At 54.9% G+C, this 16782-nt stretch overlaps 1 protein-coding gene across 1 annotated transcript in view; it reads right to left on the bottom strand.

The window, feature by feature from the left end:
- LMF1 (lipase maturation factor 1) overlaps nucleotides 1-16782 on the bottom strand; it is a 92984-nt gene that overhangs the window by 9064 nt on the left and 67138 nt on the right. Inside the window, exons 5-6 of the mRNA XM_065892306.1 lie at nucleotides 8798-8863; nucleotides 5834-6001 (exon numbers count right to left, since the gene is read on the bottom strand). Of these exons, the coding sequence (XP_065748378.1) occupies nucleotides 5834-6001; nucleotides 8798-8863 (234 nt within the window). The remainder of the gene's footprint in view (nucleotides 1-5833; nucleotides 6002-8797; nucleotides 8864-16782) is intronic.

Below are 16782 nucleotides of genomic sequence, written 5' to 3'. Positions count from 1 at the left end.
GTTTAAATGAAAAGTCACACGTCGTGGTTGCAATTGTTGGAATGATGGCTGCAAAGATTTAACAGTGAGTGAGAACACATGGTTGTGGCTGGGCACATGCTCTCATGGAGGGAAGACCCCACACGTGACCAGCAGGGACCCATGGGGGTCCTTTCCTTCCCTTGTTTCTGTTCCAAACCATAGTTATTTTCCATTCAAAATGAGTGCCATTGGGGGGACTCTTGGTGCCTCTGGACCCTTGAGGGCCACACCCCAGGGGTGCGGGTGCAAGGCCTCGGCCAGTGTGGCTCCCATAGCGGTGATGCTGCACAGGCTTCCCCTGGCATTGGTTTGGCACCCTGTCGTCCTGCTGGCTGTGGTCCAAGCCCTCCTGGAGGGACAGATGCCCAGGCCACCCCTGGTGGACCGCAATCCCGCCTACCCACCCACAGCGAACGGGGCGGCAGACCTGATGGGGCCACTGGGGGCCGAGGAAGAGCCCCAGGGGAGGAGCCCAGCGGCTCAGCACTGTCAGGGCTGCGCAGTCAGCTCAGAGACCTGTGCCTTCCTGAGAGGGCAGCGTCCCCACCTCTGTAAAGGAAAACTGGAAAAAGCAGCACCCGCCCCCACTGCGTGTGAGCACCGGAGAGAGACCATCACCCTGTAGCCCTGGGGCCACGTGAGCGAGGACACGGCACAGCCCGAGTCAACCTTCTGAGGTCGGGCGCGATGCTGTCCACTTGGCACAGTGACTTTGGCGGGCGGGGGCTTTGAGTTCTGCTTCCTGAGGAGGCTGTGCTGGTGCGGCCTCAGCCTTCTGCCCAGTGACCCCAGTGACCTTCAGCCCTGGCTGCAGATTCAGGTGCAGGAGCAGCCCCAGGGAAAATCATTTCTCCAAACAGCTACAGGAGGGCCAGGCTCACGAGCTGCCCCCACTGCGGGTCAGCGTCTAGCCAGGATGCCCTTGGCATTGTTCTCTAGCTCCTGGCTCGGGCTCCCCCACTTTCGAGCTGAGGACGCATCCTCCTGGCACGGCCACCCGAGCGGCCCTGACCCCCTGCATGCGGCAGGAAGAGCTCACGTTGGGATGGGGCTGAAGCCCCTGATGCCTGGTCCACACGCCATGACCCGGAATGTTCTGGTACAACAGGATTCTCTATCCCGGTGAGAACTCAGGAGCCTTTGTCTAAAGGCCACCAAGTGGCCGTGGGGTCCTTATGACCTCTGAGTGATGCCCGGCTTCCCTCCACCACCCTGGTCCATTGGGGCCCAAAGACACCCCTCCCCAGTCACTCCACCCTGAGACCAGCTAGGGGGCTCTGACTCAGAGACTAGGGTTCACCAGAGCAGTTTTGGAGATGGAACCCTGTTTCTAATAAAGCAGCAGGAGGCCTGAGGATTCATAATGCCGTCTTCGTGCCCTTGTCTGGCACACACTGGCTGTGACCCCATGGTGGGGGCCGGGTGGGAAGACGAGCTGGGAAGTGGGACCCCCGGGCCCAGGAGACGCCCCTGAAGGAAGGGGCTGGGTGTCTGGGACTCCCCTGTTGGGCTCTGGGGTCCCAGGGCCTAGCAGAGGACATGTGTGCTCGCACATGATGTTCTGCAGCCAGGAGCCCCGGGACAGTTATTCTGTGACCCCAGCTCCGGGTGGGTCACTCAGGGGCTGGTGGGGGCAGCTCTCTGCGCCCAAAGCCGTAGTGATGTTCCCCACAGTGATGTCCCCTGGTCTGTGGCCGACGTTACAGAGATTAGAAAGAGCAGGACATGGTGGGAGGTTGGGGAGGAGAGTCTGGGATCTGAGATGCGTCTTTGCACTGACTAGGAGCCACTAGACTGGTGAGTGCCCGCTCCACGCCAGGATGGGAGGTCCAGCCTGGCCCACAGTGGAAGCCGAGCACTGCCCCTCCAGCATCTCTCCTTGGCATTAGAGTGGGGGTCTGAGGCGGGGGTGGTGCGCCTCTCCAAGTAGACAACAGGCTGTCTCTGGAGGCCTTGCAGAACCTTCCGGAACAGCTGTGCAAACTGAGCGTGGGAGGAGGTGCGTGTGTGCTCACATCCTCAACCCTCTCCCGGGGAACGAACGGAAACAAACAGAACCAGGGACCCTCGGGATCGCGGGCGCAGAGACGGGAGCAACGTTCAAGTCCAGGGGTGGCCAGCGCTGTGGCCTGCAGAGGGCCATGCGCCCCCATGAGACTGCCCTGCACGCCCCACGCTGCCTGCGAGGCTGGACACGTGCAGCTGGGCCAGGGGGCCATTTGTCTTCTTTGCTCTGGACAGCTGAGGCCCGGCCCCTGGGGGGCATCAGACCAGGCCTCAGAGAAGAGCCACAGCCCTGGGCCATGTCCCACCTTGTCCTGGGCATGGTGTGGGTGGGGGAGGATGATGCTCGGGACACACCTGCACTGAGGCTCCCAAGGCCTTGGGGGACAGAAGGCGAGTGCATGGCCTGCCTTTGGGAATAACGTCCAGGGCCGCAGGTTGGCAGCAAGGCCTTTCAAGGTCCTGTTCTGGCCATACCCCACCCAGTGTCCCTGTGCCACCGCTGTCCACCTGGGCACCAGACCCAGAATCAGGTGGAGACTCAGTCATGTGGCCTGAGCTGCTAGGAGCCATCTATACCTGAGTCCCCCCCACCCGCCCCCGGTCTGCACAGTCCCCCATGGTGGAGGCGCCGGTGCACCAGGCTGGGACACAGACTCAGCTGGGCTGGGTCCAGTTAGCGGGTCCTCACCCTGAAGCACCGCAAGACTCATGCCAAGTGAATAAACAAGAACATTTCGACGCTGCTGGGTCAAAGGTCAATGTAAATATCTTCCCAAATCCTATTTTCAAGTAGCTGAACCCTTTCACCTGCACTAGTAAATCAAACTTCCTTCAAATGTGTTTTTTAAGTGATATGACAATTTGCTTTTCTTCACTGCTTGCCAAAGGTGGGCTTCAGATTATTTGGACAGAAAGTGGTAGGTGGTCAGTACAGCCTGAGGGATGTCTGGAGGGTCCCTATAGGCTCAGTAGAGTTTACAGCCCTGAAAGGGTCCCAGTGGTCCCAGGCTTGTAAAAGTGGCTGAAGCAGCAACTAATTAACACACTGCAGCCTTGAGAGTGATTCTTGGTTACCGTGGTGACCACACAGCCGAAGCAGACCCAGATTCCTGCTGAGACTGTGTGCCAGGCAGGTCCTCCAAGTTGCCTTGGGGACTGGACCCATGTTCTCCATCAGCAGAGGAAGGTGGGAGCCTATGGCTGGGCATCCTTTGACAACGGAGGAAGGTCCAGCATGAGGCAGTGTCCATGCTGGTGGACACTCACAAGGATGCTTGAGCCTCTGTTTGGAGCCTCCTCCTGCAGCTCAGGATGATGGAGCCACTGGGCTTAAGTATGCACAGGGAAGGGACAGTGCAGAGCACTCCTGGCCTCCTGGGGGTGTCCCTCACTGGAGACTGTTGGGAGCAAGGGTCACCCACCAGCCAGGATTTTGCCCTCCAGCCAAGTCCGGATAGTTTACGGATAAACTGTGGTGCATCCAGACAGTGGAATATCATTCAGCAATAAAAAACGCGCTCTCAACCCACGGAACGACACGAGGAACCTCAAATGCATATTACTAAGGAAAAAGGCCAGTCTGAAAAGGCTATATCCTGGATGATTCCAACTATATGACGTTCTGGAAAAGGCAAAACTATGGAGACAGTGAAAGGATCAGTGGTTGCCAGGGGTTAGGGGCGGGAAAAGGATGAATCCAGGGAGCACAGAGGATTTTTAGGGTAGTGAAATGAGTATGATATTATGATGGATACATGTCATTTTACATTTGTCCAAACCCATAGAATGCACAACACCAAGAGTGAACCCCAGTGTAAGCTGTGGACTTTAGTTAACAATAAAGTATCAATATTGGTTCCTTAGTTGTAATAAATGTATCACACTAACTAATGCAAGATGTTCCTGATGGGGAAACTGTGGGGGTGGGTGGATATGGGAACTCTATACTCTCTCTGCTCAGTTTTTCTGTGAATCTAAAATTGTTCTTTAAAAGTCTATTAATTAAAAACAAAACAAAATACAACTTAAAATACTGGCAGCAAAAGCAGGTGAGCAGGACTTCTCTGGTGGCGCAGTGGTTGAGAGTCCGCCTGCCGTTGCAGGAGACATGGGTTCGTGCCCCGGTCCAGGAAGATCCCACATGCCACGGAGCGGCTGGGCCCGTGAGCCATGGCCGCTGAGCCTGCGCGTCCAGAGCCTGTGCTCCGCAACGGGAGAGGCCACAACAGTGAGAGGCCCGCGTACCGCAAAAGAAAAAAAGCAGGTGAGCAGGTAGGGAGAGACAAAGCATTTCGAGGCCACAGGGCCATAAGGGCGGCAAGGACGGGGATTAAATTTAGACTTTCAGTTAGTTAACTGTGTACTTGCCTGAAAGAAACAGAGTGTATAACTTGCTAATTAGGAAAGGGGGAATAATGGAACGAGAAAAACCTCAAAAGAAAGCTTTTTAAAAAGGGCAAAAAGAATACACAAAGATGTGGAAATAAAATGCAAATGTACCAGCTGAGATACGTGATACTTAAAGAGCATGAGCCTCTTTGGAAAAAGAATCCTGCTCCGTGCTGTCACAGAGGCAACACCGAAGAACAGGACACAAATCCAGACTCTGCAAAACAGGAGATTACTATGACTTGATCCTTGGCCAACACATTTGAAAACTGATGAAATGGACAAATTCCCAGGAAAATGTCTGCCATTAAAATTGCCTCCAGGGACTTCTCTGGTGGTCCAGTGGGTAAGACTCTGCACTCCCAATGCATGGGGCCCGGGTTCGATCCCTGGTCGGGGAACTAGATCCTGCATGCATGCCGCAACTAAGTCTGCAAGCCACAACTAAGAGTCCACAAGCCGCAACTAAGAGTCTGCAAGCCGCAACTAAGAAGTCCGCGTGCCACAACTAAGAGTCCGCATGCCACAACTAAGAGTCCGCAAGCCACAACTAAGAAGTCTGCATGCCGCGACTTAGAAGCCTGCATGCCACAACTAAAAGATCCCGCATGCTGCAACTAAGACCTGGTACAGCCAAAATAAACAAATAAATAAATATTAAACAAAACAAAACACAACTGCCTCCAGAAAAAAACAGAGACCCTGCCTGTCTGGCAGCCACAAAAGGGTTGTCAGTGGCTACAAAGACCACCCCCCCTCCCCCTGGGCCAGGCAGTGATGTAGGAGAACCAACTCTGTCTTGTCTACGAGGGTGAGAGTAAAACCTGGAGTAGAATCAGACAAGGCCAGTGTGGATGGAAAACCACAAACTTCACTCACTGACAACACGAAAAACCCAAACAAAATGGTACCAAATTATACCCACTAACATGTTACAATATACACAGCACGACTGAGTTGATTTATCCTAGCAAGGTAAAATTGGTTCCATTTTAGCAGTGGTAATGTAATTCACGCTAACAAATTAAGGGCAAAAAAGTGATCTTCTCACAACTGGTGGAGAAAAAACCATTTGCTAAACTCTAACACCCATTCATGACTAAAAATACCCCAAACAAAACCCATAGAACTTCCTAGCAAAGAAGAAACAAGAGAACTTGGTAGATATGGCCACAATAAACAACCAACCAAGCAAGCCACAGGTGGCTCCCCCAGGTGTGGGATGCCCCACTCCTGCTGCTGCTGCACCCATCATCTGGGGCGGCACAGCACACGGGCCCCCGGACACCGAGGAACAGAAAGATGGAGGCAAAACTAGCAGAGCAACGAATACGCTGTAGGTCAAACCTCCATAAACGAGGTGAACAGGACATGAAAATTTCAGGTTTTCCTTGGGAACTGACAAGCGGCTGCTCACCTGGAACAGGATCTGTAGGGCCCCATGGAGGATGCACATCTGCCGTCCGAGGAAGACGAAGAAGGGCACCACGAGCTCCAGGAAGTGGTTGCTGAGGGTCTCGAAGCGGTGGAACCACCATGGGGAGTGGTGCAAGAAGTAGGCCACGGGGTTGGGCACCGGCTGCGTCTGTGGGGTGAAAGGAGGCCCATGAGCTGTGCCTGGAGGTGGGGACCTGCCCTCCCTGGCCCTGCTCTGTGGTGCCCGCTGGTGGCCTTTTGGGGAAGGGGGGTGCATGGGGCCACCCTGGCCGGGAGAGGTGCGGGGAAGACCAGCGGCGTGGCCCACCCTCCAGCAGCTCACATGTCACCAGGATGGGGAATGGTGGGGGGCCATGGGTCCCGACCTTCTCTATTCGCCTGGCTTCCTGTAATTCTGACACTGACCCCTTCAAGGGGACCCTGAGGGCCCTGGTAACGCAGGAGCTCAGATGCTGGGGAAGAGTCTGTGGTCAGAGCCCTGAGCAGCATGGGCACCGGCAAGCCCCCCGCGAGGGGACAGGGCACAGGTGCAGAGGCAGGACCGTGGGACGCTCACACATGGTGGATTTCCTCTTGGAGGACAGTGGAGGCTGGGGGAGCAGGTCCTGGCCCCACGTGTGTGTTCCTGGGAACAGCCTCCACATGTGTGCGGGGTGGGAGGGCACAGCAGGTCCCCGAGGCCCACGTGTTGACTCAGCCGTGGTGCTGGCCGCCTAGGGCCCAGCTGATGGGCCCTGCGCCTCCAACCACAGGCCCTGTCCTCCCCGCTCATGTGGCCGTCCATGCTCAAAAGGCCAGCTGTGCTGACACTGTGTGGGGTTGGGGTGGCCCCCGTGTGGACATCCAGCATCAGTGATGGGTACTGTGTGCAGGTGGCCCTCCATGCTGAGCTGGCTGGGGTGGGACACCAGGGCGCGGCAGCCCCAGACCCGGTGGACCCGCAGCACCCACCATAAGGCTAACTGTGCCTCTGCCGTCTGTGGAGAGTGAGTCCGTGAAGGGCGCCGCGTCTACTGTGAGGACAGGGTCGCTCCTTTCCACTCGCACCCACGTGGGTGTGGACACGTGAGCTGTCGTACTCGCTGGGCTGTAACCACCCTGAGCGTCTCCCTGTTATCCGGCTCTAAAGATGCTCAGGGTCACCTGAGCCCCTTCCTGCTCCAGCCTGGGGGCAGCCGCTTCTCCAGGAGCCTGGTCCCTCTAGGTGGAGACGGGTGTTAGAAACCTGGTCTGGGCGTTGCTGTCTCCCTGCCCCGCATCCCTGCTGGCCTGGCTCATAAAACTGCGTTTAACTGTTTTCTCACTCTGTCTTGGCTGCAGAGGTTCCCACCTTGTGAACGTGGAGGGCGGATCAGACACAGAGAGGCAGCCCCTTTGGGGAAGGGTGTGCAGGGCTGGGGGGTTGGGGGCTCAGTGGGGGCAGGACCCTGGGGAGACACGGGGTTGGGGGAGCAGAACTGTTGGGGCCCTTTCTGCTCAAAGGCCTGCGTTTCCTGACGCCAGATTCACCACATGACGGTTAACGCCTGAGTGGAATGAAACCACCATAGTCCCAAAACTGGAGATATTCTGGTGGTTAGCAGCAATTTCACTAACAACACAAAAAGGCAGCATCAAATCAGTTCCAAATGTTTCAGCTTTTTTAAACGACAGAGCGTCTCCTGGATACGGTGTGTACACGCATGTGTATGCGAGTGTATGTGGATGTGTGCACGTGAGAGCGAGGCTGCCAGAAGGCGCCGTGGCCCCTGGACAGGTGCGTGCTGTGGACGGGCCACACGGTGGGCAGCACTGGGAACAGTGACTGAGCACAGGAGCAGCCCCTCTGCCACATCTCAGGACCCAGCTCAGGAGGCGGCCCAGCCTCGGGCAGCAGAGGGACATGTGACCCTGCACGCTCTTCAGGGCTGAAGGCCCCACGTTACCTACAGCCACAGGCAGCTGGGGGGAGCGAGGCCTCAAGGGGAGCCACCCCCGCCCGCCCCCGACGTTGCCTCTCATCAACATAGGTTACACCCACCAGACAGAGGGAAAGGGGAGCCTGGGATCCCCTGCACTGCCCCCCCCCACCAGAGGCAGGCGGGATGTGTGCCCACTGCATCCACTGCATGCCCACCAGCCGTTCCAGGTGGGAGGCGAGCCAGCTAGACCTTCCTTCTCTGTTCCCACCCCTTCACAGACCAGCTGAGGTTCCCCACCCACCGGGGGACCTTCTTCGCTCCCCTGGGGCTGAGAGGGCCTGGCTGGCAGCCAGCAGGGAACGCAGACTCAGAGCTGAAGCACTCCTGAAGGCTCTCCTGTTCGTTCCCCTGCCCCCCCACCGACCCCCAGTCCTGGAGACGCCCAGGCGGGAGAGCCAGGCACCAGTGGGTTGGGACCCCAGTGGCCAGGGATGGGTGGGGTCTCCTGCCCATGAGACCTTTGGCCCTTGTTTTGCCCCTCCTGGGATTTCTGCTGGGCTGAGTCCCCAGACCTCTACCCTTGACCCAGAAGTGGCCGACACAGGCAAGTGGATGAGGCAGGCAAGGGGCAGGGCTCCCTGGTGCTGATGTGACGGGGTGGCTGAGGCAGTTGTCGGGGTGCAGCGTTGGCCTCCTCGCTCCGGCTCCCGGTGGGTTCAGGACACAGGCAGGAGAGAAGTGTCTGCAAGGGGCCCTCCTTCCCGCAGGGCCTCTCCAGGAGCCCAAGTGGGATCCCAGGAGGGAGGAGACTGCTGCCCGCTGCCCCGGGGAAGGAAACGAGGAAGACATCCTGCTTGACAGGTGGCGCCCCAGACCCAGCAGGAATGCAGGGCCCCACGTGAGGAAAACAGGTAGTGACAGGCACGCGGGGCAAATGTGGATGAGCTGACACCACGCCGCCAAACACCCTCGGGGTGATTCACAGGGAAACGATCCCAGCCTGCACCTGTGCCCCCACATGGCCGCACAGCCGCGCCGCTCACCTCGTAGTGGAAGTCCATGCAGGTGAGGTCCCGCCAGCACTGGTCCCCCCGGATCTTGATCAGGCCCTGCCAAGGAGACAGAGAGGAATGTGAGCCACCTCCGGATGGACCTGCGGGAGTGACAGACCTCATGTGATGCCTGAAGCGACATGAAAGGGAAAATCTGAACAAAGTCCAGGAAAGACATGTTTAGGGTTTCTGAGGACTAAAAGTAGCAAACACAGGGAAAAAGAAACGCTTTAAAAATAAATTGATTATTTATTTTTGGCTGTGTTGGGCCTTTGTTGCTGCGAGCGGGCTTTCTCTAGTTGTGGCGAGCAGGGGCTACTCTTCATTGTGGTGCGCGGGCTTCTCATTGTAGCGGCTTCTCTTGTTGCGGAGAACAGGCTCTAGGTGCGTGGGCTTCAGTAGTTGTGGCATGTGGGCTCAGTAGCTGTGGCTTGCGGGCTCTAGAGCGCAGGCTCAGTAGCTGTGGTGCACGGGCTTAGTTGCTCTGTGGCATGTGGGATCTTCCTGGACCAGGGCTCGAACCCGTGTCTCCCTGCATTGGCAGGCGGATTCTTAATCACTGCGCCACCAGGGAAATCCCACTCTTTCCTTTTTATAAAATCAGTTCCTCCTGTGTTTCTTTAAAACCCAGTTTTTAGACTCTGAGCATCACCATAGTAATGCACCTGTGAGGCTTTAGAAAAGGGCAAATTCGCAAAGCATATGAGCATAACCTGACTTAGACGCCAAGGAAGACGTGGGAGGGACGATGTCCCAACTGCTAAGGTGATGACGATTCAGGAGCTCTGGTGGCCTCGGTGAGAATATCCACCCACCACAGCATGCAGGAGACCCTGTGCTTAGGCCACAGTACAAGGGAGAACCCGGTACTCAGGCCACAGCACATGGGAGACCCCAGTGCTCAGGCCACAGCACGTGGGAGACCCCGGTGCTCAGGCTCGGGAGGGGCTCCAGGGAACTCCTGTGCTGCCCAGTCCACCGGGACAGTGGCTGTGGAGAGAGGGCCTCCGCTGTGAAGCCTGTGGGCGGGCTTGTCTGCAGCCCTGCCAGTCTCCCTGCCGGGCAGCGGCCAGCATGGCCGGTCCACAGTGGCCAGGAGGACAGTCAGCTCACTGCCTGCCGCACTCCCCCGTTCACTTGCCCTTGGGAATCACAGCTCCACGCGATCCCTTCACGGTCAGAAGCAAACTGCTCACCAACGGGAGTAAAGCTGTTGCTGGATGCACAGATTCAGCCCTAACGTCTGTCTCACATGACAGCTGGTCTGGAAGGTGAGAAACTGTGTCGCCAAGAAAGCAGCCTGGATGGCGGCCTGGCTCTCTTGGCTGGTGGTCTTTGCAGCTGCAGCTGCTCGGGGGCGAGTCTCCTCAGCCCATCCTCGCACCTGCCCAGCCTGTCCCGGGCACCCTTCCTCACTGGAGCCAACCCACCGTGGACTTCAATCACGTCTGCAAAACAGCCTGGCAGCCACGTCGAACTGGGGTTTGGTTGAATACCTGGGGTGGCAGCCCAGCCAGACTCGCACATAAAACTGACTTTGGGGCAGTTGAGGGCTCTAAGCCCGGGGCAGGACAGTGTGAGTCGACAGGTCCTCTGACGGCCACGCTGCCAGCAAGGCAGGATGGCTGCCCAGGGTGTAAGACTGCCCACCCTGGACTTGCCTGGACCGTGGAGCCCACAGGATGGGCCGAGGGGGCAGCTGACACCTGGCCTGGGCCCCTGTGGGTGGCACAGATGCAGCAACACCCAAAGGAGCAGGGACAAGAAACAACAGGGAAGCTAGAGCCCACGTGGCGGCCATGCTGGCAGCTTCCACAGTGAGACTGAGTGACCGTGTCCTGGCCGAGCACATGGGCCAGGCATGAGCTAGCTGTGCGGCCCAGCAGAGAGTTTACAAATATGTCCCACAGAGGCCACGATACTCAGCTGTCCTGGGTGCCGTTCACACCCAGTGGCTGTTTCGCACCCACCTCTCTGGGGCCTGGCGCCCTGCAGTGGGGCCGATCCCATGTCAGGGGAGCTTGTGTAGCGGACGTGGAGCCGCGCTCCGAGGACCCGCCTGCTCTGTCTATAGACTCACAGAACTAGTCACTTTGAGAAGCGGTTAGTCAAGTCTCGGAAACTGGGTTTGCTTAGATCACAGAAGTGCCGGAGACAACTTCCAGTGTGAACTCTGCCATACACGGTCGCATCTGTACAGAAACAGCACTTCAGAAAGCCTATCGTGTCCTGCCGGCGCGGATGAACCGCTGGTTTCTGTGGCAACGTGCCTGCTCGTTCGGCAGGAAAACACAGCCACTGTCACACTTCACTCCCCGTGAGTGCAGGCTCTGCTCCCTACATCCCTTGGAATCCAAGAGGCACTCTTTGGAGATTCAAACCAGGCAAAGAAGAAAAAAAACAAAATAATTAAAATGTCATTCAAATTCTAAGCTGGTATGAGACACTTAAAAATCTGAAACATTCTTTTGGGAGTGGAGGATAATTATATTCCTCCCCATCTATTGATTTCTCTCTACAATGCAGATGTCAGATTTTCCACGGATTTTTTTTTCTTCCAGAGTAAGTGTCAAAGGAACAAAGCCTTCTTTGAGCCTTTTTCAGCCCAAAATTAATTCCAAAAAAATGGCACAGACAGACCAGTAACACACCGAGTGACCTCCAGCTGTCCATACAACCTCTGCTCTCCCTGGGGAAAGGGTGAGTGCCAGGATGCTAGAATATTCTGGGGCGACCGAGGAGACCTCAGGCCTATGGGCAGCGGGTGGGGGCAGGTGCCCGGGGGATGCACAGGGGCTTCTCTCTAAAGCTCACGGGTCCAAGAACATGCTCCTTAAAATCTCCCATTTGGAAATGGGAAAAGCAAGGCCTTTTGCCACAGAAAGAACATCAATTTCTGTGACGCTGCACAAGTCCCATCACACCTAACTGGGTGGGGGGCTCCCAGGCCTGCAGCCGGGGGAGGGGAGACAGCCCTCGGGTCCGAGCCAGCACCGAGAGCTCCCTCGGCAGTGCCCCCATTTTGCACGTACACTGCACCCCGTTCTCTCACCGTCAGAGTCTGTCTCTCTGGAAATCCTTTTCTCCATCTGCAGACACGGGTGATCAGTCCTACACCTGCTCCTTTCCCACAAAGGAGAAGCATCATCAACCTGGGTTTGTAGGTACGGGAAGAGGGGCTGTTCCCTCCCTGGAGCAGGCCTGCTGGTCTGGGACGTGCTCACAGCCACGGGGGGTGGGGGTCGGGACGCCTCGGTTCTGCTCAGACCCGGCAGCACTCTGCATCTCCCCTGGGAGCTGAGGTGGACCCACGGGACCCCACACGCTCTGTGAGCAGGTGGATGACCGCAGCGTGAGGCTCATGGCTTAGCGCCCAGATCTCACCTGAGTGTGCACAGGCTGGCCTGGGGTCTCTCAGGACTGACCTGTCTCCACATCTGAAGGGGCCCCAGACTACACAGGGTTTCCACCTAGCCCCTTCTCTCCAGGTCTGGGGCAGTGTCTACACTTTCAGACTCCAGGGTATGATTAGATGGAAATAAACCCTCCGAATTTACCAGTGCAGTGCATCTACGCAGATAGCAGGCACTGCATCAGCTACAGGGGAACCTCTGAGCCGAATATGCAGGGAGAGGGAGAAATCGTGGATGCTGTTGGTGGGGGGTCTTGTTGTGCCCCCTCCCTGAACCCTGAGAGCTTGTGAAAACTGCCCAGACCTGCAGGGGCTGTGGAGTGGGTGGAGGGGACAGTCTCGGGTCCTCACAGCTACTGCAGGGCTGGGTTCGAACCCGCCGAGGCTGGTTCGAGACAAGTGGCAGAGAGACAGCACAAAGAGGGCGCTGAGCCACTGGGCAGGGGGCTGATGTGAGGGGCGTGCAGCTGGGCAGAGGTCAGAGCCCGTGGACGGCGCTCCCCAGAGGTTCCCAGGACGCCTCCGCCGACGGCACCATGGGAAGGAGGACAGAGCAGCCCACACTAATGCAATAAAGCAAATTAGAATAACCGCTCTCATTTTGGAGTGGTGATCCCAGGACCCGGCAGGCTCGTCAAGGAAGTGGCAGTGATACCCGCTTGACTTGGTCTTGGGGGTGAATCACATTCCAACGTTTATTTCATTATGTTAATAAGATTTTACTGTAGGAACTGACTCCCAGAGAGGCCCCGACCTGAAGGCTCTTTCCTACCGAGCTCCTGCTCTTATTTGCTAACGGGTCTGGTGTCTCGTCTCGCTCGCTCACCTTTCAGAGCCGCTGCTGCCACTGTGGGGCCGGAGCATCTCTGGGACCCCACACAGCAACGCGGAAACTGCTTCAGATGACCTGCTTCACCCACTCAGGGCAGTCCTGGGCCTCCAGCCTCCAGGGAATGTGCACAGATCCAAGTGCAGACTCGCTGGGTTCCAGGAATCCTCCTTCTCCAGCCAGTGAGGGAAGCGGGAGCTGTGGGCCCAGCGCAGATGCTGCAGCAGCGACAGCGTTGCTCGGAGGCTGACACAGAGGGCCGTCACCACACCTGGAATCGCTGCCAGCAAGCTCAGGCAGAAATGTGTGCCGTCTGGATGGAAAGGGGCATGGCTCACTCCCGACAGTGGGCTCTGGGGTGAGGCCCAAGGGCTGCAGTAAGCTGTGACCCCCTAATCTCCAAGGTCTGTGGCTTTAATGGGGTTGCATCTCACAGGGATCCTTGCGTGAAAAAGCAAACTCACATGGATTCTTAAGTCAAAGGATTGAGATACAATTCACATGATACAGAACGCACACAGATGAAATGTCCAGTTCAATGTGTCTGACAATTGTACACAATCAGGAATCCACCCAAAACAGGACACAGGTTTCCATCCCACAGAACATTCTTCGTGACCACTTTCCAGGCAATTCCACATGCACTGGCCAGGGAGCCGCCTTCGCCTGCCCCCGGGGTTTCACACTCATAGGGGCTGGTGGCCTGTGGCCCTGGGCTCAGGCTGGCCGTGCTCCTCCAGGGACTTCGGGTCTGTCTGCATCACTGCCTCGGGGGGTTGGTTCCCTCTCCCAGCTGAGCGCTGTCCCTTGTGTGGATGCACCACAGGCTGCCCATCCGTCGATGGACACTGGGCTGGTGCCTAGGTCTGCGGTCATGATGAGCAGGGCTGCTGTAGACATGTGTGGACAGGTTTTCTTTCTCGGCAGCGGAAGGTGGGCTCACAGGCGGGGCCATGTCTTGCCTTGCAGGAAACCGGCCTACAGCTGCTGAGCAAGGCTGCACCACCGCACCCCCTATGAGCCAAGTGACGCTCCCACCAGGAATCCCATGGCCCACAGACCCTCCGACCTGGGGCGCTGCTAGTGCTTTACACCCAGCCCCTCCTGGGTGCAAAATGCCGCCCCACAGTTTTCACGTCCTCGTCGCCGTTCCCATCCCTTCGAGGGTGAAGTATGTTCAGGTCCTGCACCCACCTTCCTACTGTGATCTGCAGGTTCCGAATGTTAGATTTCAGCTGGACTTGTACACTGCAGGTGTTTCCCAGGCGGGGCTTGCCTACTCATTTTCGTAATGGTGTATTTTGAAGATGGAGAAATTTAATATCAGTGAAGTGTAATTTATCAATATTTTTCTTTAATGGTTAGTGCTTTTTGTGCCCTGTCCAAGAAATCTCTGTGTACCCCAAGGTAACTGTCTATGCTATCTTCAAAAAATTTTATGATTCTACCTTTTATGTTTGTTAAAAAAAATTATTTTTTCTTGCCCCACTGATTTGCCTTATTGCCTTGGTTGAAAATAAATCAACTGCATCTGTGTGGGTCTGTTTCTGGGAGATATTCTTTTATGTTTTCTTCTAAGAACTTTTTGGTTTTGCTTTTATGTTTAGGTCCATGATTTACTTCAAATTAGAGTTTGGTACAGATGAAAGAGCACTCAAAGCTCATTTTACTCTTCTATACAGATTTCCAATTATTTTAGTACTATTTGTAAAAAAATGACTTTCATTTTCCCATTGACTTGACTTGGTACCTTGGGTGAATATCAGCTGACAGCAGAGGTGTGGGTCTATCTCTGGACTCTCTTCTCTTCTACTGATCTATTTTTCCAGTTTAGATCAATACCATACTTCAGTTTCATTCATTCATTCATTTATTTATTTTTTTGTGGTACGCGGGCCTCTCACTGTTGTGGCCTCTCCCGTTGTGGAGCACAGGCTCCGGATGCGCAGGCTCAGCGGCCATGGCTCACGGGCCTAGCCACTCCGTGGCATGTGGGATCTTCCCAGACCAGGGCACGAACCCGTGTCCCCTGCATCGGCAGGCGGACTCTCAACCACTGCACCACCAGGGAAGCCCAGTTTTATTTACTTATTTTTAATATTTATTTGGTTGCACAGGTCTTACTTGTGGCAGGTGGGCTCTTCAGTTGTGGCTCGCCAGCTCCTTAGTTGAGGCACGCAGGCTCCTTAGTTGTAGCATGTGGGATCTAGTTCCCTGACCAGGGATTGAACCAGGGCCCCCTGCATTGGGAGCACGGAGTTTTATCCACTGGACCACCAGGGAAGTCCCCATACTTCAGTTTTAAATTAAACTCTAAAATCAGGAAGTATAAGTCCTCCAACTTTGTTCTTTTTCAAATTTCTTTTTATTTCTATGTAAATTTTAGAATCAACATGTCACTTTTCCCAAAAAGCCCACTGGGAATTTTACAGGAATTACCTTGAGTCTACATATAAACCTGGGTGGAAAACGACATATCTATTTATTTATTTATTTATGGCTGTGTTGGGTCTTTGTTGCTGTGCACGGGCTTTCTCTAGCTGTGGTGAGCAGGGGCTACTCTTCGTTGCTGCGCAGGCTCTAGGCACGCGGGCTTCAGTAGTTGTGGCACGTGGGCTCAGTAGTTGTGGCTCGCGGGCTCCAGAGAGCAGGCTCAGTAGTTGTGGCATGCTGGCTTAGTTGCTTTGTGGCACGTGGGATCTTCCCAGACCAGGGCTCGAACCCGTGTCCCCTGCATTGGCAGGTGGATTCTTAACCACTGCGTCACCAGGGAAGTCCCCTCTAATGACTTTGTAATAGTATATGATGTACAGTTTATTTTTCACATTGACCTTGTATCCTGCAACCTTGCTAAATTAATGTATTCACTTTAGTAGTTGCTTTTTAAGATTCCACTGGGTTTTGTACATGTACAACCATGTCTGTGAATAAGTTTCATTTCTTTTTTGGGAATCTTTATGGCTTTCTTTTTCTTGTTTTATTGCACTAGGACTTCCAATACAGTGTTGAAGAGCAGCAGCAAAAACAGACAACAGGCCTGTTTCTAATCACACATGAATGCTCTCATTCTATCACCACTGAGGAAGCCCCATCTAACACGCCCTTGAGTGGGTACTGCATTGTATCGTGTACTTTTTACATCTGTTGAGGAGAAAAAAATCATTCTTCAGTTTTATTCTGTTGTATAGTGAATTTCATTAGTTGATTTTCAAATATTAAACCAATCTTGCATTCCTGAGATAAACCATGCCTCTTTTATTGCCGAGTTTGATTTGCCAATGTTTTGCTAAGGGTTTCTGTGTCTTTGTGAGGGACGCTGGTTTCTATTTTCCTTTTTGTCCTGTCCTCATCAGGTTTTGGTATCACTCTTATGATGGTCACAGAAAACAATTTGGGAAGTGTCCCTGCCTCTGCTATTTTCCAAGAGTTTGTGTAGGATTGCTATTATTTCCTCTTTAAATGTTTGATTTCACTGGTGTTTCAAATGTTTTATTTCAAATGTTTGATTTCACTGTGCCTACCTTCTTTCTGGAATGGTTTTTGATTACAGATTCAATTTATTTACCAGATATGGAGTCCTTTCGATTTCCTGTTTCCTTCTGTCTCAGTTTTAGTAAGCTGCACTTGTCAAGGAATTTCTCCATTTCACTTATGTTGTCCAATTTATTGGCCCGAAGCTTTCATAATATTCCAGGTGACTTTACGGCAGGATCTCAGACAAAACTGCCAGTTAGG

This window comes from Phocoena phocoena, chromosome 15, assembly GCF_963924675.1.
Source record: "Phocoena phocoena chromosome 15, mPhoPho1.1, whole genome shotgun sequence".
Lineage (NCBI taxonomy): Eukaryota > Metazoa > Chordata > Mammalia > Artiodactyla > Phocoenidae > Phocoena > Phocoena phocoena.
Note: the sequence above shows the minus strand (reverse complement) of the source record. Positions and strands in the feature narration are given on the sequence as shown.